The sequence below is a fragment of the Lacerta agilis genome, chromosome 8, assembly GCF_009819535.1.
Source record: "Lacerta agilis isolate rLacAgi1 chromosome 8, rLacAgi1.pri, whole genome shotgun sequence".
NCBI classification, from domain to species: domain Eukaryota; kingdom Metazoa; phylum Chordata; class Lepidosauria; order Squamata; family Lacertidae; genus Lacerta; species Lacerta agilis.
In genome coordinates, this window is record NC_046319.1 from 72,155,796 (window position 1) to 72,172,077 (window position 16,282).

Sequence of the window (16,282 nt, forward strand, 5' to 3'; positions counted from 1 at the left end):
AGGGAAGTATTTTTTTCAATGTTCAATGTATTATTATGTTTTTTTATATAGGTTGGAAGCCACCCAGAGTGGCTGGGGCAACTTAGTCAGATTGGCAGGGTATATCATCATCATCATCATCATTAAATAAGACATCCCTATTTTCATCGGAGAAATGTTGGAGGGTATGCTGTAGCTGGAATACCAGTTTCTGGAAACCACAGTGTGGAGAGTTTGTTTTTGTGCTCGAATCCTGCCTGCAAGTTGGCCACTGTGAGAACAGGATGCTGGGCAAGACAGGCCATAGGCTTAATTCAGCAGGTTCTTCTTATGTTCCTGTCAGAATCCCCTACCACAAATGGAAGCAGGCCTTCCAACCGCCCCCCTCTCCCAATGCTGCACCACTTTAAGGAGACAACGGAACTCCTTATCTGGGTAGCCTTACGACAGCATCTTCTGTAACCTCTGCAAGAGCGGTGCTTTCTCCAGGTCCCGCTCGCTGCCCAGACTTGCCCACAATTATCTTCCCCTGCCTCGAAGCCCTGGGCTAACAGCATCAAAAGATATCCCACAACTGGCTCTTCAAGTTCCCCGATGGAGACACCTCCCCAATAACCGGCCTTAAAATGCTGAGGAAGGGAAGTGATGGGCCCTGGGCTGGAGAGGAAACATGAAGGAAGGAGGGCGGAGGCCGGGGGTTGGAGTGGAGATGCTTTGGGCCATCATCAAAATACTGAGCAACGCAGCTTAGAGGAGGTGTGTCTCATGGGGGAGCCTGAGACGCCCCGCCCAAAGCTGTCTGCTCATATTTAATGTCTTAGCTTCCTCTTTCAGACATTGACGGCAGCCAGACGCACCCAGCACAGGTGGGGAAGATCTGAAACAAGGCCTGGAGGACTTACCAAGCAGAGCAATGGGCACTCACTTTCTCCTCCATGCATCCGTCTTTCTAGTAGCGGTGACATTCTTCATGAAAGGTAGGGGTGATGGAAGACTCATCCGCTTGGCTGTGGCAACAGGATCAGGCCAACATGGAACCCCATAGAATCTGGGGTGGGCCTGGATTAGTGGCAATGCTGTGGAGTGGGGTGCCCGGGATGATGAAGTCAGGTAGGGTCTCTCTTGTAGGATCTGTGGAAAGTACCGTATTTTTTGCTCCATAAGACGCACTTTTTTCCTCCTAAAAAGTAAGTGGAAATGTCTGTGCGTCTTATGGAGCGAATGCATGGTCCCTGGAGCCAACTTGCCCAGGGGCAAAAGGCAGATCCTGCTTTTTCTGTTTTAGAAAGAGCTAAAGGCTAACAAGAGGGGAAGAGACTGTTGAAAGGAACCCGCTCAACAGCTGATTGCAAAAGATCGGGGAGGGACATAAGGGAGCACTTCCCTTCCTGCCCTGCCCAGGCCCCTTGCACAGTAGTTCCTTTGGAGGGCTGAGGATCCTGGGAAATTGAGTTTTTCAGCCATTTGGGGCTTTCTGTTACTTTCCTCTTGCTTTCTATTACTTGCTGGTGCTTACTGGTTTGCTTTCTTCTTGCTTCCTATTACCTACTGGTGCTTACTGGTTTGTACTGGTTCGCTTTCCTCTTGCTTCCTATTACTTGCTGGTGCGTACTGGTTTGTACTGGTGCTTACTGGTCTGTACTGGTTTGTACTGGTGCTTACTGGTTTGTACTGGTTCGCTTTCCTCTTGCTTCCTATTACTTGCTGGTCTGTACTGGTTTGTACTGGTGCTTACTGGTTTGTACTGGTTTGCTTTCCTCTTGCTTCCTATTACCTGCTGGTGCTTACTGGTCTGTACTGGTTTGTACTGGTGCTTACTGGTTTGTAAGCAATGCTTTTACCCCTTTGCAAAAGCTGCACAAATCTGAACTGATCCTCAAAAAAGCAGCGCTTTTCCCTTTGCAAAAAAGCTGCAAAACTTTGAGCTGATTCTCAAAAAAAAAACATGGGTTTTAGAGGAGGAAAACCAGAAAAATATTTTTCCCTTGTTTCCTCCTCTAAAAACGAGGTGCGCCCTATGGTCCGGAGCGTCCTATGGAGTGGAAAAAAATACGGTATATCTGTTTCATCATGATCTCTGTGGGGGGAAGATAGGAACTCGGCTGCAGAGAAATTGAAAATATCAATAACAGAGTGTCTGGCATGAGAAGGTGAAAGATCCTATTGCCTGTATTATGGAAGATGCGATTTAGGGACATGAATGTGCATTGCCTGCATTTGTACATCGCATACGCCTATTTACCTGTGCCTAAATCCTAGCAGAGGACTAAAGAAACCCTCCAGATTTCAGCTGAATAACCATATGACTCAATTGATTCATTGATAAACTGTGCATCAATAATTTAAGAAGAAGCCTGAGGGATCAAGCCAATGGCCCATCTAGTCTAGCATCCTGGTCTCTCAGTGGCCACCCAGATACTTGTGAGAAACTGGCAAGCAGGAACTGAGCAGTCGCCCCTCTAGTAGCTTCCAGAAACTGGTAATCAGAGGAGGCAGCTAATAGTAATAATAGTATAGCATGTAGTAATCATGGCAATCTAAATATAAAGCACACCTTGTGTTAGATAATGCATACATGCGACACTGAAAGCTTTATCTTAGACGAGGCATTTCCTGTTTAGGAAAATAATGCCTCCAGTGATGGCGGGGGATGCAGGGAAGCACAGATCTGGGGCTTTTTCCAGAGCAGGATTGACGATGGCACCTGTCACCTGAGTACCAGCGTAACCTAGGGACAAGTGAATGAGGCGATAACAAGGCTTTCAAGTTGTTCGTGACAGATTAGCACAGAGGAGCAAGAGAACGAGATTCAAACAGATATTTCTTTTATTTTCTATGGGGGTGTTTTACAAGTCAAACCTATGTGGTCTTAATCTGGGAAGACTATGCATAATAATCAACTGGACATTGTGCCATTGCTGTGTGTGGATCATGGATCAACACAGCTACCTGCATCAGGGAAGGACTGTGGCTTAGTGGTAGAGCATCTGCTTTGCATGCAGGAGGTTCCTGGGTTCAATTTCTGACATCTCCAAGTAGGGCTGGGAGAGAAAATCTGGAGGGATGCTGCCAGCCTGTGTGGACAATGCTGAGCTATATGGACCAATGGTCCCACCCACTCTGTATAAAGCTCCTCTGCTCCATTTTTTTTTTTACTCTCCTTTGGGGGTTGTCATGAAAACCTGATGAGAATAATAAGGTTGTTGTACTTCATCATTTAACACTACACTACTGAAGGATGGTATGTTAGTGGCTACTGAAGTTTGACTTGGTAGACCTGGGTTCAGATCTCTCCTAGCTCTTAAGCTTGTTGTGAGGCATTAGGCCAAGGGCAGGGAACCAGGCCCTTGCCCTCAAATGTTTTGGGACTCCCAGCTCCCATCAGCCTCTGCAATCTCAGGCCATCGTCAGGGATGATGGGAGCTAGAGTCCAACAACATGCACAAGTTCCTTGCCTTATCACAATTTCTCTGCCTAACCTACCTCACAGGGTTGCTGTGAGGATAAACTGGGAGGATTGCTTCATGTCTGTCACCATGAGCTTCTTAAAGGAAGGGTGGAACGTAAGGCTGGTAATTAAACAGCCCTGACCGAGGGCACAATACGGAGACGATCGGCTTAGATTTCTTTTCCCGACCCATCACAAAGGCCCATCGGGGCTGGTTATGAATCCATCCAAAGGTTTCATTTTGTCCTCATCACATCTTTGGGAATGCCAAGGTGTGGTGAAAGCAGGAAGCCACCGAACAAGCGCAGACTTGTTCCAGTGTACAGTCTGAAGGCACCTAAGGCCACCACCTTGCTGAAACTATGCCGGTCTGGCTCTGGTCAGGGCCTGGATGGGAGTCTGCCTCAGAAACATGTCTGCCACTTTGGGTCCCATGATGGAAGAAAAGCAGGATACAAATGTAAGGGAGGAAATATGTGAGCTTATTGGGCTCTGTAGTGTCCATCCATGTGTGAGGAGAATTTTACCACAAAACATCTAGAGGAGCAAGAGCCTGCCAAGATTCTCCTCACCTCATGGGCAGACAGCAGAAGCTACAGCTCCCAACATGGCTAAGTTAGGCTCTCCTCAACAGGGCCAGTGCAAGGCACTGCACTACCTCTGTCTCTGCCCTATTCCCTTCCTTTTTCCTCTCCTCTCCTGATCCCTTCCCTGCTTTTGCCATCACAAAAGAACCAGTGCTGGTTCTTCCAATGCTGGTTCTTCCCTCCCTCCTTGTCTTGCTTCAAGAAGGGCCATGGGGGTCCTTCCACACAGTGTGAGGCATTCTGGGCAAGGTGGCTGGGAGACATTTTGTGCCCCCACGTTTACATGGTAATTGAAGCTTTTCCCTCCCTATGTTTATAGAGTGTTTATATAGCGACCATGGGGGGGGGGGACACAGTGGCAGCGCAGACACTGGCGGAGGCCAGGGGCACCAGTGCCCAGAAGTCAATGATGCAAGCAAATGGGAGGTCCCGGGGGTGGTGGTTGCCAGTTCACATACTTGCCACCTGAGGCAACTGTTGCAGCTTGCCTCATGAAAGGACCAGCCCTGCCCCTCAATAAGTTACAGCTTGGCCATTTGTATTGAGTGCCACACACAGAGAGACAGCTGAGGACAACTTTCAGCTTAGGCCACTCATGGCCTGTCCTCTTCTGTTTAAATGTCAAAGAGAAAAAGCCAAGGTCAAGAAGGAAGTCGATAATTAGGCCTGTGGCCTGTTTGAATAGATTCTTTTTAAATAAAAAAAATAAAAGCAGCATTTTTATGGACAGTTCCAGGGTTTATTTCCCCCCCCCCAGGGGTGGGCTTGTAAAAGGAACCTTCAATGGGCCAAACTGAGGTTGCATGTCTACCCACTCACTGTTCCAAGCTGCTGTGGCTTCTCTACCTCCTCATTGCTGCCAACTGTTTGCCTGCCAGGTCGAGCCAACGAGCCGCCAGGCAGTGGCAACTGCGTCCCTTCCTCCTCGCCCCTTGCTTGCTCTTGACTTCTGGGCCAGAGTGAGAGGCAGGTGACAAAGTAGGTCACTATGGTGAGGAGGAGAAGGAGGGAGTCCAGAGGCATTTTGCCGGTGGCCTTCCTGCTGCAAAGTGGGTTCTCAGCAGCTGCCCAATCTCACTGGCATTAAATGGGGCCAAACATGTATTTATTTGTTGCATTTATACCCCACCAAGGAGCTCCAGGTAGCATACAGTTTTCTCCCCACAACAACCCTGTGGGGTAGGCTAGGCTGGGAGGAAGTGATTGGCTCAAGGTCACCCTGTGAGCTTCATGGCTGAGTGGGGATTGGAACTCTGTTCTCTGAAGCCCCAGCACAACACTCAGTCTAACCATTTCTCTGCACTGGCTCTTCACTATCCATTACAAAGAAACGTGTCTGCATGTGTAGGATGCTCTCCCCGGGGGCTTCTCACCTGGTGTCTAATCTGATGAGTTTCAGGCGCCAGTCTAAGAGTTTTATTTGACTGGGCATTTAATGAGCAGAAAGATTGATGTTGCAATTTGAGGCTTTATTGACAGGGGGTTGTGGTTTACTGATGCTAACTGTTTCTTCTCGTTTCTTCTCATTCAATTTTTTTTAAAAAAAATTTTTTTTGCTAAGGTTTCAATATCATTTGACTGATGGCTGATATTGTTTGTTGTAAACCAAACTTGCTGGGGGGGGGGGAGTTTTTACACAGAGAAGCAGGTAGGGGAGGAGTTGCTTAACCCACTCTTCCTCCCCCTCCCCCCTCCTCTTCTTCTTCTTCCTGTTCACCCCCCCCCCCCCCGCAAAAAAGGTGTCGCACAAAACTGGAAAGCTGCATGTTTAGCCTGGCTTTCAGAGAGAGAAAAAAACAGGGGGTTTTGCTCTCAGGGCTTAATTTGCCTCTGGGAGAATTACAGTGTTGGATTATTCACGTCTCACTGGTATTATGCTTTGCAACACACACCCAGCTGCCCAGTAAACCAGAAGCTGGGGGATTTTCCCCAACCCAACAACCACATTCCCTCCCTGGCAACCTTCTAGCCACTTGCCAAGATGGGCGGGGCAAGAAGCAGAAGTGGGCAGAGCAACAAATGATAATTTAACCTTTGGGCAGTGGACCAGTTTCTGTGGACACTCTCAACACATGCCTCTTTGTCCTCCATCCAGGCAAGCAAAGGATTCAAAGCCACAGCCAGTGAGTAGTGTTGCCTGAGGAGATAGGTGCAATTGGGTGGAGCTGTCAGTTTGAGAATGTGCCCCTTCAAAGACAAGCTACCCATATTCATACCCTCCAACATTTCTCCTATGAAAATAGGAACATCCAATTCTATTTTTATTTTTATTTTTATTATATTTCACCCATCAAACTGGGTTGCCCCAGCTACTCTGGGAGGCTTCCAACATATATGAAAACAGAATATATATACAGTGTGTGTGTGTGTGTGTGGTGCTTTTTTGGAGGGGGGAACGCAAGGGGACACATACCCCTAAACATTTTGTGACTCTAAGTCTGGCCTTATTGAGGGGCAGTATTTCAATATGAGTAGGAAAATGAGAGTACCCCTAAACATTTTTTTTAAAGAAAAAAATAACTGACACACACAATATAGTGCTGCCTTCAGATGTCTTCTAAAGGCTGTATCTCCTTGGCTCAGGGGATGCATAACTCCATACCCTGCAACATTTTTCTGATAAAAATAGGGATGTCCTAAGGAAAAGCGGGACATTCTGGGATCAAATTAGAAACCGGGATGGCTTCTATAAATCCCAGATTGTCCCTGGAAAATGGGGATACTTGGAAGGTCTGCATATTTCATATCCTTCCAGAAGGCCTGGAGTTTTGGAGGAGCAGTCATGGATGACATGGGGAGAACAGAGAGTACAATGGAGCTTGTGACTGAAAGCTATCCAGGCAGGCCCTGGGGTGATCTTACACAGCTGGGAGCGTCTCCATTAATATTAGCCCCACCCTAGGGTGGGGTTTTCTCAGAACCGGAGCAGACATGGCCCTGCAGGAAGAGGGATGGAGGAAAGACAAGGAAGAAGGAGCTGGAAGAAGGGTGTGGATAGGGAAGATGACTGCAATGCAGGCAGGATCAATTTGCAGGTGGTGATTGCAGGGTAGGCAGGAACAGGTGGAACCAAGACTGACAAAGGGGCAAAAGCACAGGACAATATGAGGCATAAAGTAAAATCACACTTAAAAAAAAAACCCTCCTCCGATTTTAGGTTGAGGAAGTATGCACACAAAAGCAGCACAGTGACACACTTTTGCGGGCCTGAGCATGTGCCTGACCTGGCAGGCTGCTGGCGCCACCCATGACGTGGAACTGAAATCTGCACTTGCTCAGCTGCACACTCCTTGCCTGGTGGTAGCGCCCTGTCCAGAGAGAGGGTGGGGGAGAGAAAAGGAAAGTCCACACAGGGCACGAACTACAGCACAGGCTTGGTTTATTTATCAGCCATTTGCCTTTCCCAGGGAATTCTGGGAACTGTTGTTCCGCGGAAAGGCTTAGGGCAGGGCAAGCTGACCTAGGGCCCTCCCAATGTCCCAGTTCCCATCAGCCCCAGCCGGCCAACTCATTGAGCAGGGATGGTGGGAATCATAGTCCAAAACTATGGACTATGACATTTGGCTACTCCTGAGCTAGCAGTATCAGTGAATCCTCTAGCAGAATTCTCAACATGGTTGCAGCTTGGTAAACAAACAGAGCTGTTATGCAGAAAATAATTCCCAATCTCTGTTTATTATCAGAGCCAATAAACCCAGTTTCCAGAGGCAGCTCATGAGAACTTTGAGAAGAAATCACAGAATAAATAAAAGAATGAGTACAATTTGTTATGCTGCCTCTTTACCACATCCGTGCATGTTTATCACTGCCCTGGCCTTCCCTGTGATGCACGGTGCTACAGAAATCAAGTTGTTGCTGGTGTTCCTCACATGAGGTGAAGCAAAGCAAAACAATTACAAGGGCTACATGTCTGCTCAAAGGTAAATCCCACTGAGTACAATGGGTCTTACCCCTGGGCCAGTGGGTATAGCAGGGAATATAGGGAGTGTTGCTGGACGCCAACTCCCATCAGCCCCAGCCAGCATGGCCACTGATCAGGGATGGTGGCAGCTGTAGTCCAGCAACATCTGGAAGGCCACAGGTTCCTCATGCCTGGAGTATTGGATTGCACCTTCCAAGATATAAAAAGAACAAAAGCAGCACAGGTTGTCAAAACCCTCGCCAATCAAACAAAATACTCTCTCAGAGACAAGGCCTTCTTAAGCATATCCGGCACCGTGGTGCAAAGCTCCCTCCACCCACCCCCCATTTCCCAGAGTTGTCATCCACCTTTTTTTAGGGAGGATGGCGCTGCCGGCAGGGCTGGAGGAGGCGGGCAGTGGCTGGAGGGTGGCTCCTCTGGTGGGGAAGAGGTGGAGGCGGCGCCTCCCAGCTCAGCTGTCCGTTTCATACTGCAGTAGCCACGACAGACAAAGGCTCCAGGTGCGGCGCTACTTCGGCGCGGCATGGCGGAGGTGGGCAGGGGTGGTGAGCTGATGCCGGGAGGCACCGCATCCAGCCTCCGCCTCTTCCCTGGTGCCCTCCAGAACTTGGCTCCCCGGCTCCCCGCGCCACTAGCTTCTATGGGTAAGATGCCCCTGCTCAGAGAATAAGATATTTAAAACCATCTGCAAAACTTGCTGGATGAGTGTCTCTATGATAAAATAAAAATCCATTAAGATTATTGTCAGTCCCCTTTGGCCCTGTTTGGGGTGGCCTTCCTATTACTGTCACAGGAATTTGCCTGCTGGGAGAGACACGAGCTAGTTTATTTGTTCCTTAAAGTGGTAAGATGTTCCCTGCCCTGTATCACTTCAGACTGCAGAGGGCAGTGTAGTATGCTGAGGTTTGCAAGTTTGAAATCGAATCTTCCAGCACACAGAAAACGGGCGTCAGGGAGAAAGGTTCAGGCTGGTGCCTTTTGGACACATTGCGACCCAGTAACAGCAACAATGAAGTCATGTTCCACCATGTGTACATGTTCTAAGATGGCAGAGTTGCACAGAGGACTGTGCTGCATGCTCCCCCCACCACCACCACCGAATGCTTCGTATCAGATCTTAAAAGCTCTGCTCCATATGTTCCTTCAATCATTTGTATCAGTGTCCAATTCTTCTCTGGTATTAAAACAGGAACAGATTGATTAATTATACACATGGAGCTGTACTTTCCTCACTTCTTTATTACACAACTAATAAATAATATTGCTAAAGTACATAGTACGTCCTCCTAAAGTATGTCTTACAACTGACATGATATCCCAAGAGCAGATTTTGGGAGTACTTGGGTTTTATAGCTAGCCATATATTTGATCTGTTTCAGGGTTTCTTGCCAATTGTCTTTCGGCAGAACATATGAAAGTTGTCAGATGTCAGCATAAAGGGTCCTGCTCTTTTAAAACCAGTCATTCTGCAAATTATAAAACATGTTTTTGTAGTGTGGGAAACCGATACCAAAGGAGGGATCATTTTGTGCTTTTTGCTATGTTATCTCACAACCATCTCTCATCAAACATCATTTCTTCAGAAATGCTTGATATCAGTTGTTGTTTTTGTTGTTGTTGTTGGAGCCAGTAATGCCTCTGAATACGACTTGCTAGAAACCACAGGAGGGGGGAGAGTGCTGTGCTTCTTGGGTCCTGCATGTGGTTGGCCACTGTGAAAACAGGACACTGGACTCAATGAGCCTACCATGACATGGTCCAATCTTCTTTTCCACTGATAAAATCAAATGACACCTTTTTTTTTTTTTTTGCTTGCTAATCCTCTCAGTCTAAGAGACATACAAGTTCTGCTGCAGGAGAATCATAAATCTACTTTTTTCTTTGTGCATCTTCCCCCTCCCTGCCCTCTCCTTTACAGATGCCCTGGCACTGGAGTGCCACAGCTGCGTCGACTTGGGCGATGGTGGATGCAATGCAGAGAATATGAAGAAAGTGGAGTGCCCAGCATCTACCCACGTCTGCGTGGAAACGGTGGCAGCTGTGGAATGGAGTGAGTAGGCAGACCACCATCTTCAGTCTCTAAACCAGGGTCAGGGAAATTTGTGACCTTCCTGCTGTTGGACTCCAGATCCCATCAACCCCAACAGCATGGAGCTGGTCAAGGATGATATCTCTATCTTCCACAAAAGGAGAAGCGTCAGAAAAAAGTTCTACACTCCAATCCCTTTCCTTTGTTCCAAGTTGGACAGGAGGTGCTGGTTGTAATTGCTCCATGGTGAGGCAAAGGCAGTCTGTACATGCTCAAAGGAACCAAGCTATTTCATACCTTCCAGGGAGAAGCTGTTGGAGTGAAATCTGAACTACTAATTACGGGCTCAGAATTGAGTCATTGGTTCAGCTGGACACCCAAGGTTGCAGAGTCCTGCCTTTTGCTCCCTTGAAATGTGCAGTTTAGTCCTCTGAGTAGATCAGCCTTTGGGAAGTGCCTCTTTGTTGTCTCCCTGTGTAACCTCTGCTTGTCCCGTTTGCAGGCCATGGGAAGTTCTCGGTTGGCGAAAAAGGCTGCGGATTGGGCATGCCAGGTACCAATGACAAAGCGGTAGATGTGCACGGCATCCTGGCCTTCTCTCAGCTGCACCAGTGCAACAGCAGCCACTGCAACACCAAACTGGATATCAAAAACCTGGAACTGGAACCCATCGGTGAGAATCTGAGCCTCGTGTAGGAATGAAGGTCCTCCTTTGCATGAGAAATGGAGCTTATACCTTCTCATCCTGTTGGGACAAGGAGTTGAGTCAGAATACTGTTGTGAGTTTGGGGAGGGGAGGTTAGGCAGTGGTGTAGGAAGGGGGTTTGGTGGGTGTGGACCGCCCTGGGTGTAATCACTGAGGGGGTGACAAAATTACTAGGGTCTATGTGAGTCTGTGGCATTTTTAACTGTCAGGTTAATTCAGAGAAGCAGTCAGCCCAAAATGAATGCCTAACAGAAAAACAAACTATATTGCTGGAATCAATCAAGAGCAAAGGCATAGCTAGGGGGTGGGGGTGGGGACACTGGGTGCCGCACCACAGGGGGCAGCACTTACTGTGGGGCCTGCAGCATGCCTGAGCCACATGTCTCTCCTGGGAGTGATGCGGTGGCTCGGGCACCTGCAGGCTTCACGCTGCCCAAAACAGCAGCATGGGGCTTGCATCCGCCTGCCGCCTCTCCCTCAGCCACCCTGCAGCTGGGGGGGAGGGCAGCGGTGAGGCTCGATGCAGCACACCCTGCCCCAGCTTGCCCCGCCCAATGGGTGGCTTGCCCCGCCACTGGGCGGAGGGCACACGCGACACTCTGGGCACCTGAGCGGCTAGCTAAGACGCTGGGGGTTAAGCTGCATGCCTGATTCCTGATTCCTGGATCCAGCAAGGATACAATTGCTGGAATAGTTAGGCGAGCGCCTAAGTATTCTGGCTGGAGCAGATGGGAGTTGTAGTCCCAGGTTAGCAAAGCTTGATTTACAGTGTGCAGCCTGGTGTTTCATCTATGCTAGTGCCTGTTGCTTTTTATATATATCTGCATCCTTCGTTGCTTCTAGGTAACGAGAGTGCCAGGGTTGCGAATGGCGTGGAATGTTACAGCTGTTACGGCAATGAGTGTTCACTGGACAACTCTACCACAGTCAAATGCTATGACTCTTTCCGGGGCTGTTTCCATGGAAATGTCACAATGAAAGCAGGTAAGGGCTCCGTCGGGGATCTAATCCATCCATCATTGAATCTGGCTCCTTTGTACATTTGCATGGGCCTGGTGAAATCTGGCAGGTCAGATGCTGAAGGTTCGATCAATCAATCTCTTTGTGACAGTCAAGGACCAGCAGTATTCAAAAATGAAACTATAAAAATAGTACCAAACGAAACAAAGCAGGGGACCATAACAATACAATTACTAGGAACTGCATCATGCAATACAACACTGGGCATCAAAAGCAAAATTATGACTTTGCTAGAATTAGTCCCTGGCAAGTTTTACATGCAGCGGTACAATATCTAGCCACACTGGAAGGAGTGGGTGCATTATTCCGATCTGAAATGAGTAAAAAAAGGGATGAAATGCATCCAGTCGCCTGGGAGCTTCTGTAAGAGGGGTTCCATAAAACTCTCAAGTGCTGGAGTTTCTTACCTGTAAGCAATCTTGTTGATTTTGCTGGTTTAACCAGAGCAAGGGAGGACTTTACTGGTGCCTCTTGTTTTGGGGGGTGAGAGAAAAACACTGGAGTAAGAAGGTCAGACCTCATGGTGTGTTTGACACTGGATATTGACTGGATGGATTTGGGCTGAATCAAGCATGTGCAAAAGAGATCAGTTACCCCTCTTCACGCTGCCATTATTTTTATTTATTTATTGAAGTTCTATGCCGCCCATCATCTGAGGAAAACAGGGCGGTTTACAATATTAACCCCCCCCCCACACACAAAAATGAATAACATAGTAACATAGCGATCTTTTCCAGGCAACTTCTCACTGACCAGGCCCCTCAAGGGCTGTGTCCAAGATGAGGACTGCACCAAGGTCATGAAAGGTAGCCCAGCTATCACCGTCATGGGTTCCTGTTGCTCTGGAAGCCTCTGCAACGTCGACCTCTCCAACAAAACTTACTTCGCTCCCAAGATCCCACGACTTGCAGTCATGCCCGGGCAAGGTACTAATGCCACTGTGGCTGCCACCACTGCCACCACCACCGCCACAACTTCCGCACGCACTCGCAACAGTGCGCCAGCCCCTTCCACGGTCAGCAAGCCAATCCGTTCCGTTGCTGTGAGTCCACCTTCAAGTAGTCATGACGACCATGACCACGACCATGACCACGACCACGACCACGACCATGACCACGACCACGACCACGACCATGACCACAGTGAGAGCCCAGTGAGAGATGGGAACAGAGACACTGCTGTGAAAGTTGAAGGGCGTCAGAGCCAGCATCCTACAAAGGGGGATGCTGCAGGCTTGGGGGGGTCAGTCTTGCTGTCCTTGTTGCTGGCTGGGTTGCTCCTTTGAATGAAAGGAGAAGAGATGGTGTTCAACCTCCTTCCTTTCCCTCTTGCTGTTTCAGTCCTGCCCAAACACATTTGGCCCTTGTCTTTTCATACAACTTCCCCCACTCGAATTAGGCTTCTGCCTACACATGCTTTGAAACCACCAGTTTTGCAGTTCACATGGTAAATGCTCTTGCATAACACACTTTGCTTATTGGAAGCAGGCCCTTATTTGCACACTTCCTCTTCTTCATTTTTTTAAAACCTTGCTTTCATGGCAGACACCTTGTAGCACATGACAAGGGGTAGCTGGAACTTGCAGCCATTTTACAAGGCAAAGTTCTTCTGTGTTATGCTTAATGTGTATCCAAAGTCAGTTCTGTGTGCGAGCCTTTTCATGGACTCATGACATTGTGCTTGGTGCCAATACAATGGCAGCCATTTCTCGGTGGTGTTTACCTTGAGTCATTCTTTAGCTCACCAAATAAGTTTTCTCTCATGGTCGAGGGGCTCTGCTCTCTCCTATGCTCCACCTGTATCAGTCTACAGTATCAGATTGTTTTCAGAGGGCTGTATTATCTCATGTGGGCTTTGGGGGCTTCGGTGACTGACAGAGGACTGCTAAGCTGGCCTCCAGTGGCCAGACAAATGCAAGTCTTAAGGCAAGATAGTCTGATGGACTGCCAGATTTCCTTGGAATCCATGAAGATAATTTGCCTTTTCCAGAATGTGATATGAAGGTCTATATATTAGAGCTGGGCGATATATCAATATATCGTCTAAGATGAGCTTGAAGTCCATATTATGTTATTGGCTTCATACTTTTTGATCTGGCAATATATTGCAAATATATGTTGGGTGGGTGTGCTATGCAAAAATCACAATAGGGGAAAAACTGTGAAGCCAGCCAATGCCTCTAATTCTTATTTCAGACATTGGGATATACACCTCAGGTTGCGAACGCTGTGGGTCTCACGTTTTTGGGTTGCGCTCCGTGCCGAACCTGGAAGTACCGGAACAGGTTACTTCTGGGTTTCAGCCTTCGTGCATGCGCAGAAGCGCAAAGTGACATCACACACATGCGCAGAAGCGCCAAATCGCATCACGCGCATGCACAAACGTGGCGCTGTGGGTTGTGAATGTGCCTCCCGCACAGATCATATTTGCAACCCGAGGTATGACTGTATCCGTATATCGCAATGTCTACCTGGTGATATATTGCGATGTTGAATACCAGATATTGTCCAGCCCTAAACCATTCTGAACTCTTCCAGCTTTTAGCATTTGAGCATCAGTTGGGCTAGGAACCAGCCAGAGTGACTGCTTCCTTCCTCTCCCAATTCTGTGCATTGCTGAGTAACAGTGCATCCCCATTCACTCTCATGCATATGTTCTCCCTATCTCTAGTGAAGGCCACCAACTTGGATGGCTTCAAAAGAGAATTGGACAACTTCATGGAGGGTAAGGTAACGTTCTACCACCAGTGTTGGCCGCTGTGAGAATAGGGTGCTGGAGCAGATGGACCTTTAGCCTGATCCTGCAGGGCTCTTTTTATGTTCAGCTAGATGCTATGGAAATCTTTCATAGTAGCAGTAATAATTTAGATCAAAGAGCCACTGTTGCTATTTCCTTTCCCTCCCAGTATTTGATCTTTTTAGCATTTGACAGAGGTCATAAAAATATGTTTTGGGTTAACAACAACACAATGCTATGAAAAAGAATGAGCTGTTGATATGGGACCCAGCAATTTAACTATTATTATTATTATTATTATTATTATTATTATTATTATTATTACTACTACTGGATTTCAAAATACATCTGCAATCCCAGATGCAGAAAGGATTAGGTCCAGTTTAGGGCTGAAACAATAAAGCTGCCTTTGCCAACCTGGTGCCCTCCAGATGTTTGAGGTAGAAATTCCCATGAGCCTCAGCCAGCACATGTAATCCAATTTGGAGCAAAGGTTGGCAAAGGTTGAGATAAATAAATAGCAAGATTTCAAAATTAGGAGCACTTTCCCTTTGGGGTTTGATCCTGAAATATGACAAGTTCACACACACACACACACACACACACACACACACACACACACACATATATATATATATATATATATATATATATATATATATATGTATGTATGATGGGTGCGCGGATGCGAAGGTCTTGCTCCGTAACCGCTTGACCGGTTGCCTTCAAATTTGGACACAACATTCCTTGGCCATATGGGAAGGTTATTAGGTACCTAGATTGCAAAAATATCACACCTTTCCCAGGTAAATCCATGAATTTGTGCAAAAAAACCAGTGCCCTCCAGTGGACATCAAAGGAACACACGTTTTACAACAACAGACTTCAGAAGAGGGTGGGAGGGGGAGCAGAACTTGAGGTCGCCTCAGCCAATAGGCTGTTGGCAGGGGAGGGGCCGAATCAACCTTTAGCTACCACCGCCAACTCCTTGCCTCAGGCTCGGCCAATTCCCATTTTAAAACTGAGCAACAGACATGAGAGTGTGGAGGTGATGGAACAAATCATAGCACAGGAGTTCAACAAAACAACCTGTGGAGAGCCAGGTGAAACCAGGGGGGAAACCAGAGAGAAGGGAGGTAGGAGATCAACACAGTTTTGGAGTGACCAGGGGGAGTGTGGGGGAGGGGAACAAATCACGCCGCGTGAGTGGGAGGAAGACAAAAACAGGGGGGGAGAGACTGAGAGGAGGCACACAGAAGTTCATCAGGATAAGCTGTGGGAAACCAGGCGAAAATGGGAGAGAAAGACTGAGAGGAGGCAGGCTTAAGTTCATCAGGATAACGTGTGGGAAACCAGGCGAAAACAGGGGGAGGGGAGACTGAAATGGGGCACACAGAAGTTCGTGGGGATAAGCTGTGGGAAACCAGGTGAGAACGGGGGTGGGGTGGGGGAAGAGCCACAGCAAGGCGTGGCCGGGCCGGCTAGTCTGAAATATATTGAGTTCAGCTTTTCACCTGTTTAAAGGAAACTTTCTTGACTGGTTCAATTAATGACGCAAATCTAAATTTTGCTAAAGTGAATCAGGTGCTGTCAAATACTGACGGCCACTGAATTGAGTGCTGCTGCTACTAGTGTGGATATAAATTGAAATTATGATGATAGCAATGCAGAATTTTCACAAACTCATACTGACAATTAAATATTTTCACATCCAGAGAATATACATCATCATCATTGGGGGAAGATTCCTGCATTGCAGGGGGTTGGACTAGATGTCTCTTGGCGTCTCGTCCAACTCTACAGTTCTATCATTTGCAGAGGGTCGTTGTGAGATGCTGGGGGGGGGAGGAGTCCA

General features: G+C 47.8%; 1 protein-coding gene across 2 annotated transcripts; it reads left to right on the forward strand.

Annotated features, from left to right (window-relative positions):
* Nucleotides 1-680: 680 nt before the first annotated feature.
* LOC117051670 (ly6/PLAUR domain-containing protein 3-like) lies at nt 681-13,733 on the forward strand. Of its 2 annotated transcripts, XM_033158247.1 has the most exons (6): nt 682-956; nt 9,855-9,986; nt 10,468-10,638; nt 11,515-11,655; nt 12,429-12,778; nt 12,821-13,733. In XM_033158247.1, exons 1-6 carry the CDS (start codon nt 893-895, stop codon nt 12,974-12,976), a joined length of 1,014 nt encoding a protein of 337 aa, XP_033014138.1. In that variant the 5' UTR covers nt 682-892; the 3' UTR covers nt 12,977-13,733. The 2 variants fall into 2 exon arrangements, with proteins under 2 accessions (XP_033014137.1, XP_033014138.1); XM_033158246.1 differs by having other exon boundaries at nt 681-956; nt 12,429-13,733.
* The last annotated feature ends 2,549 nt before the right edge of the window (nt 13,734-16,282 follow it).

What these genes read in the sequence shown, in the direction of transcription:
- LOC117051670 (XM_033158246.1), top strand. Translation starts at nt 893, where the DNA reads ATGGGCACTCACTTTCTCCTCCATGCATCCGTCTTTCTAGTAGCGGTG. An exon ending in GGTGGCAGCTGTGGAATGGA is followed by an intron (nt 9,987 to 10,467) that starts GTGAGTAGGCAG and finishes TCCCGTTTGCAG; the next exon opens with GCCATGGGAAGTTCTCGGTT. An exon ending in AAATGTCACAATGAAAGCAG is followed by an intron (nt 11,656 to 12,428) that starts GTAAGGGCTCCG and finishes GATCTTTTCCAG; the next exon opens with GCAACTTCTCACTGACCAGG.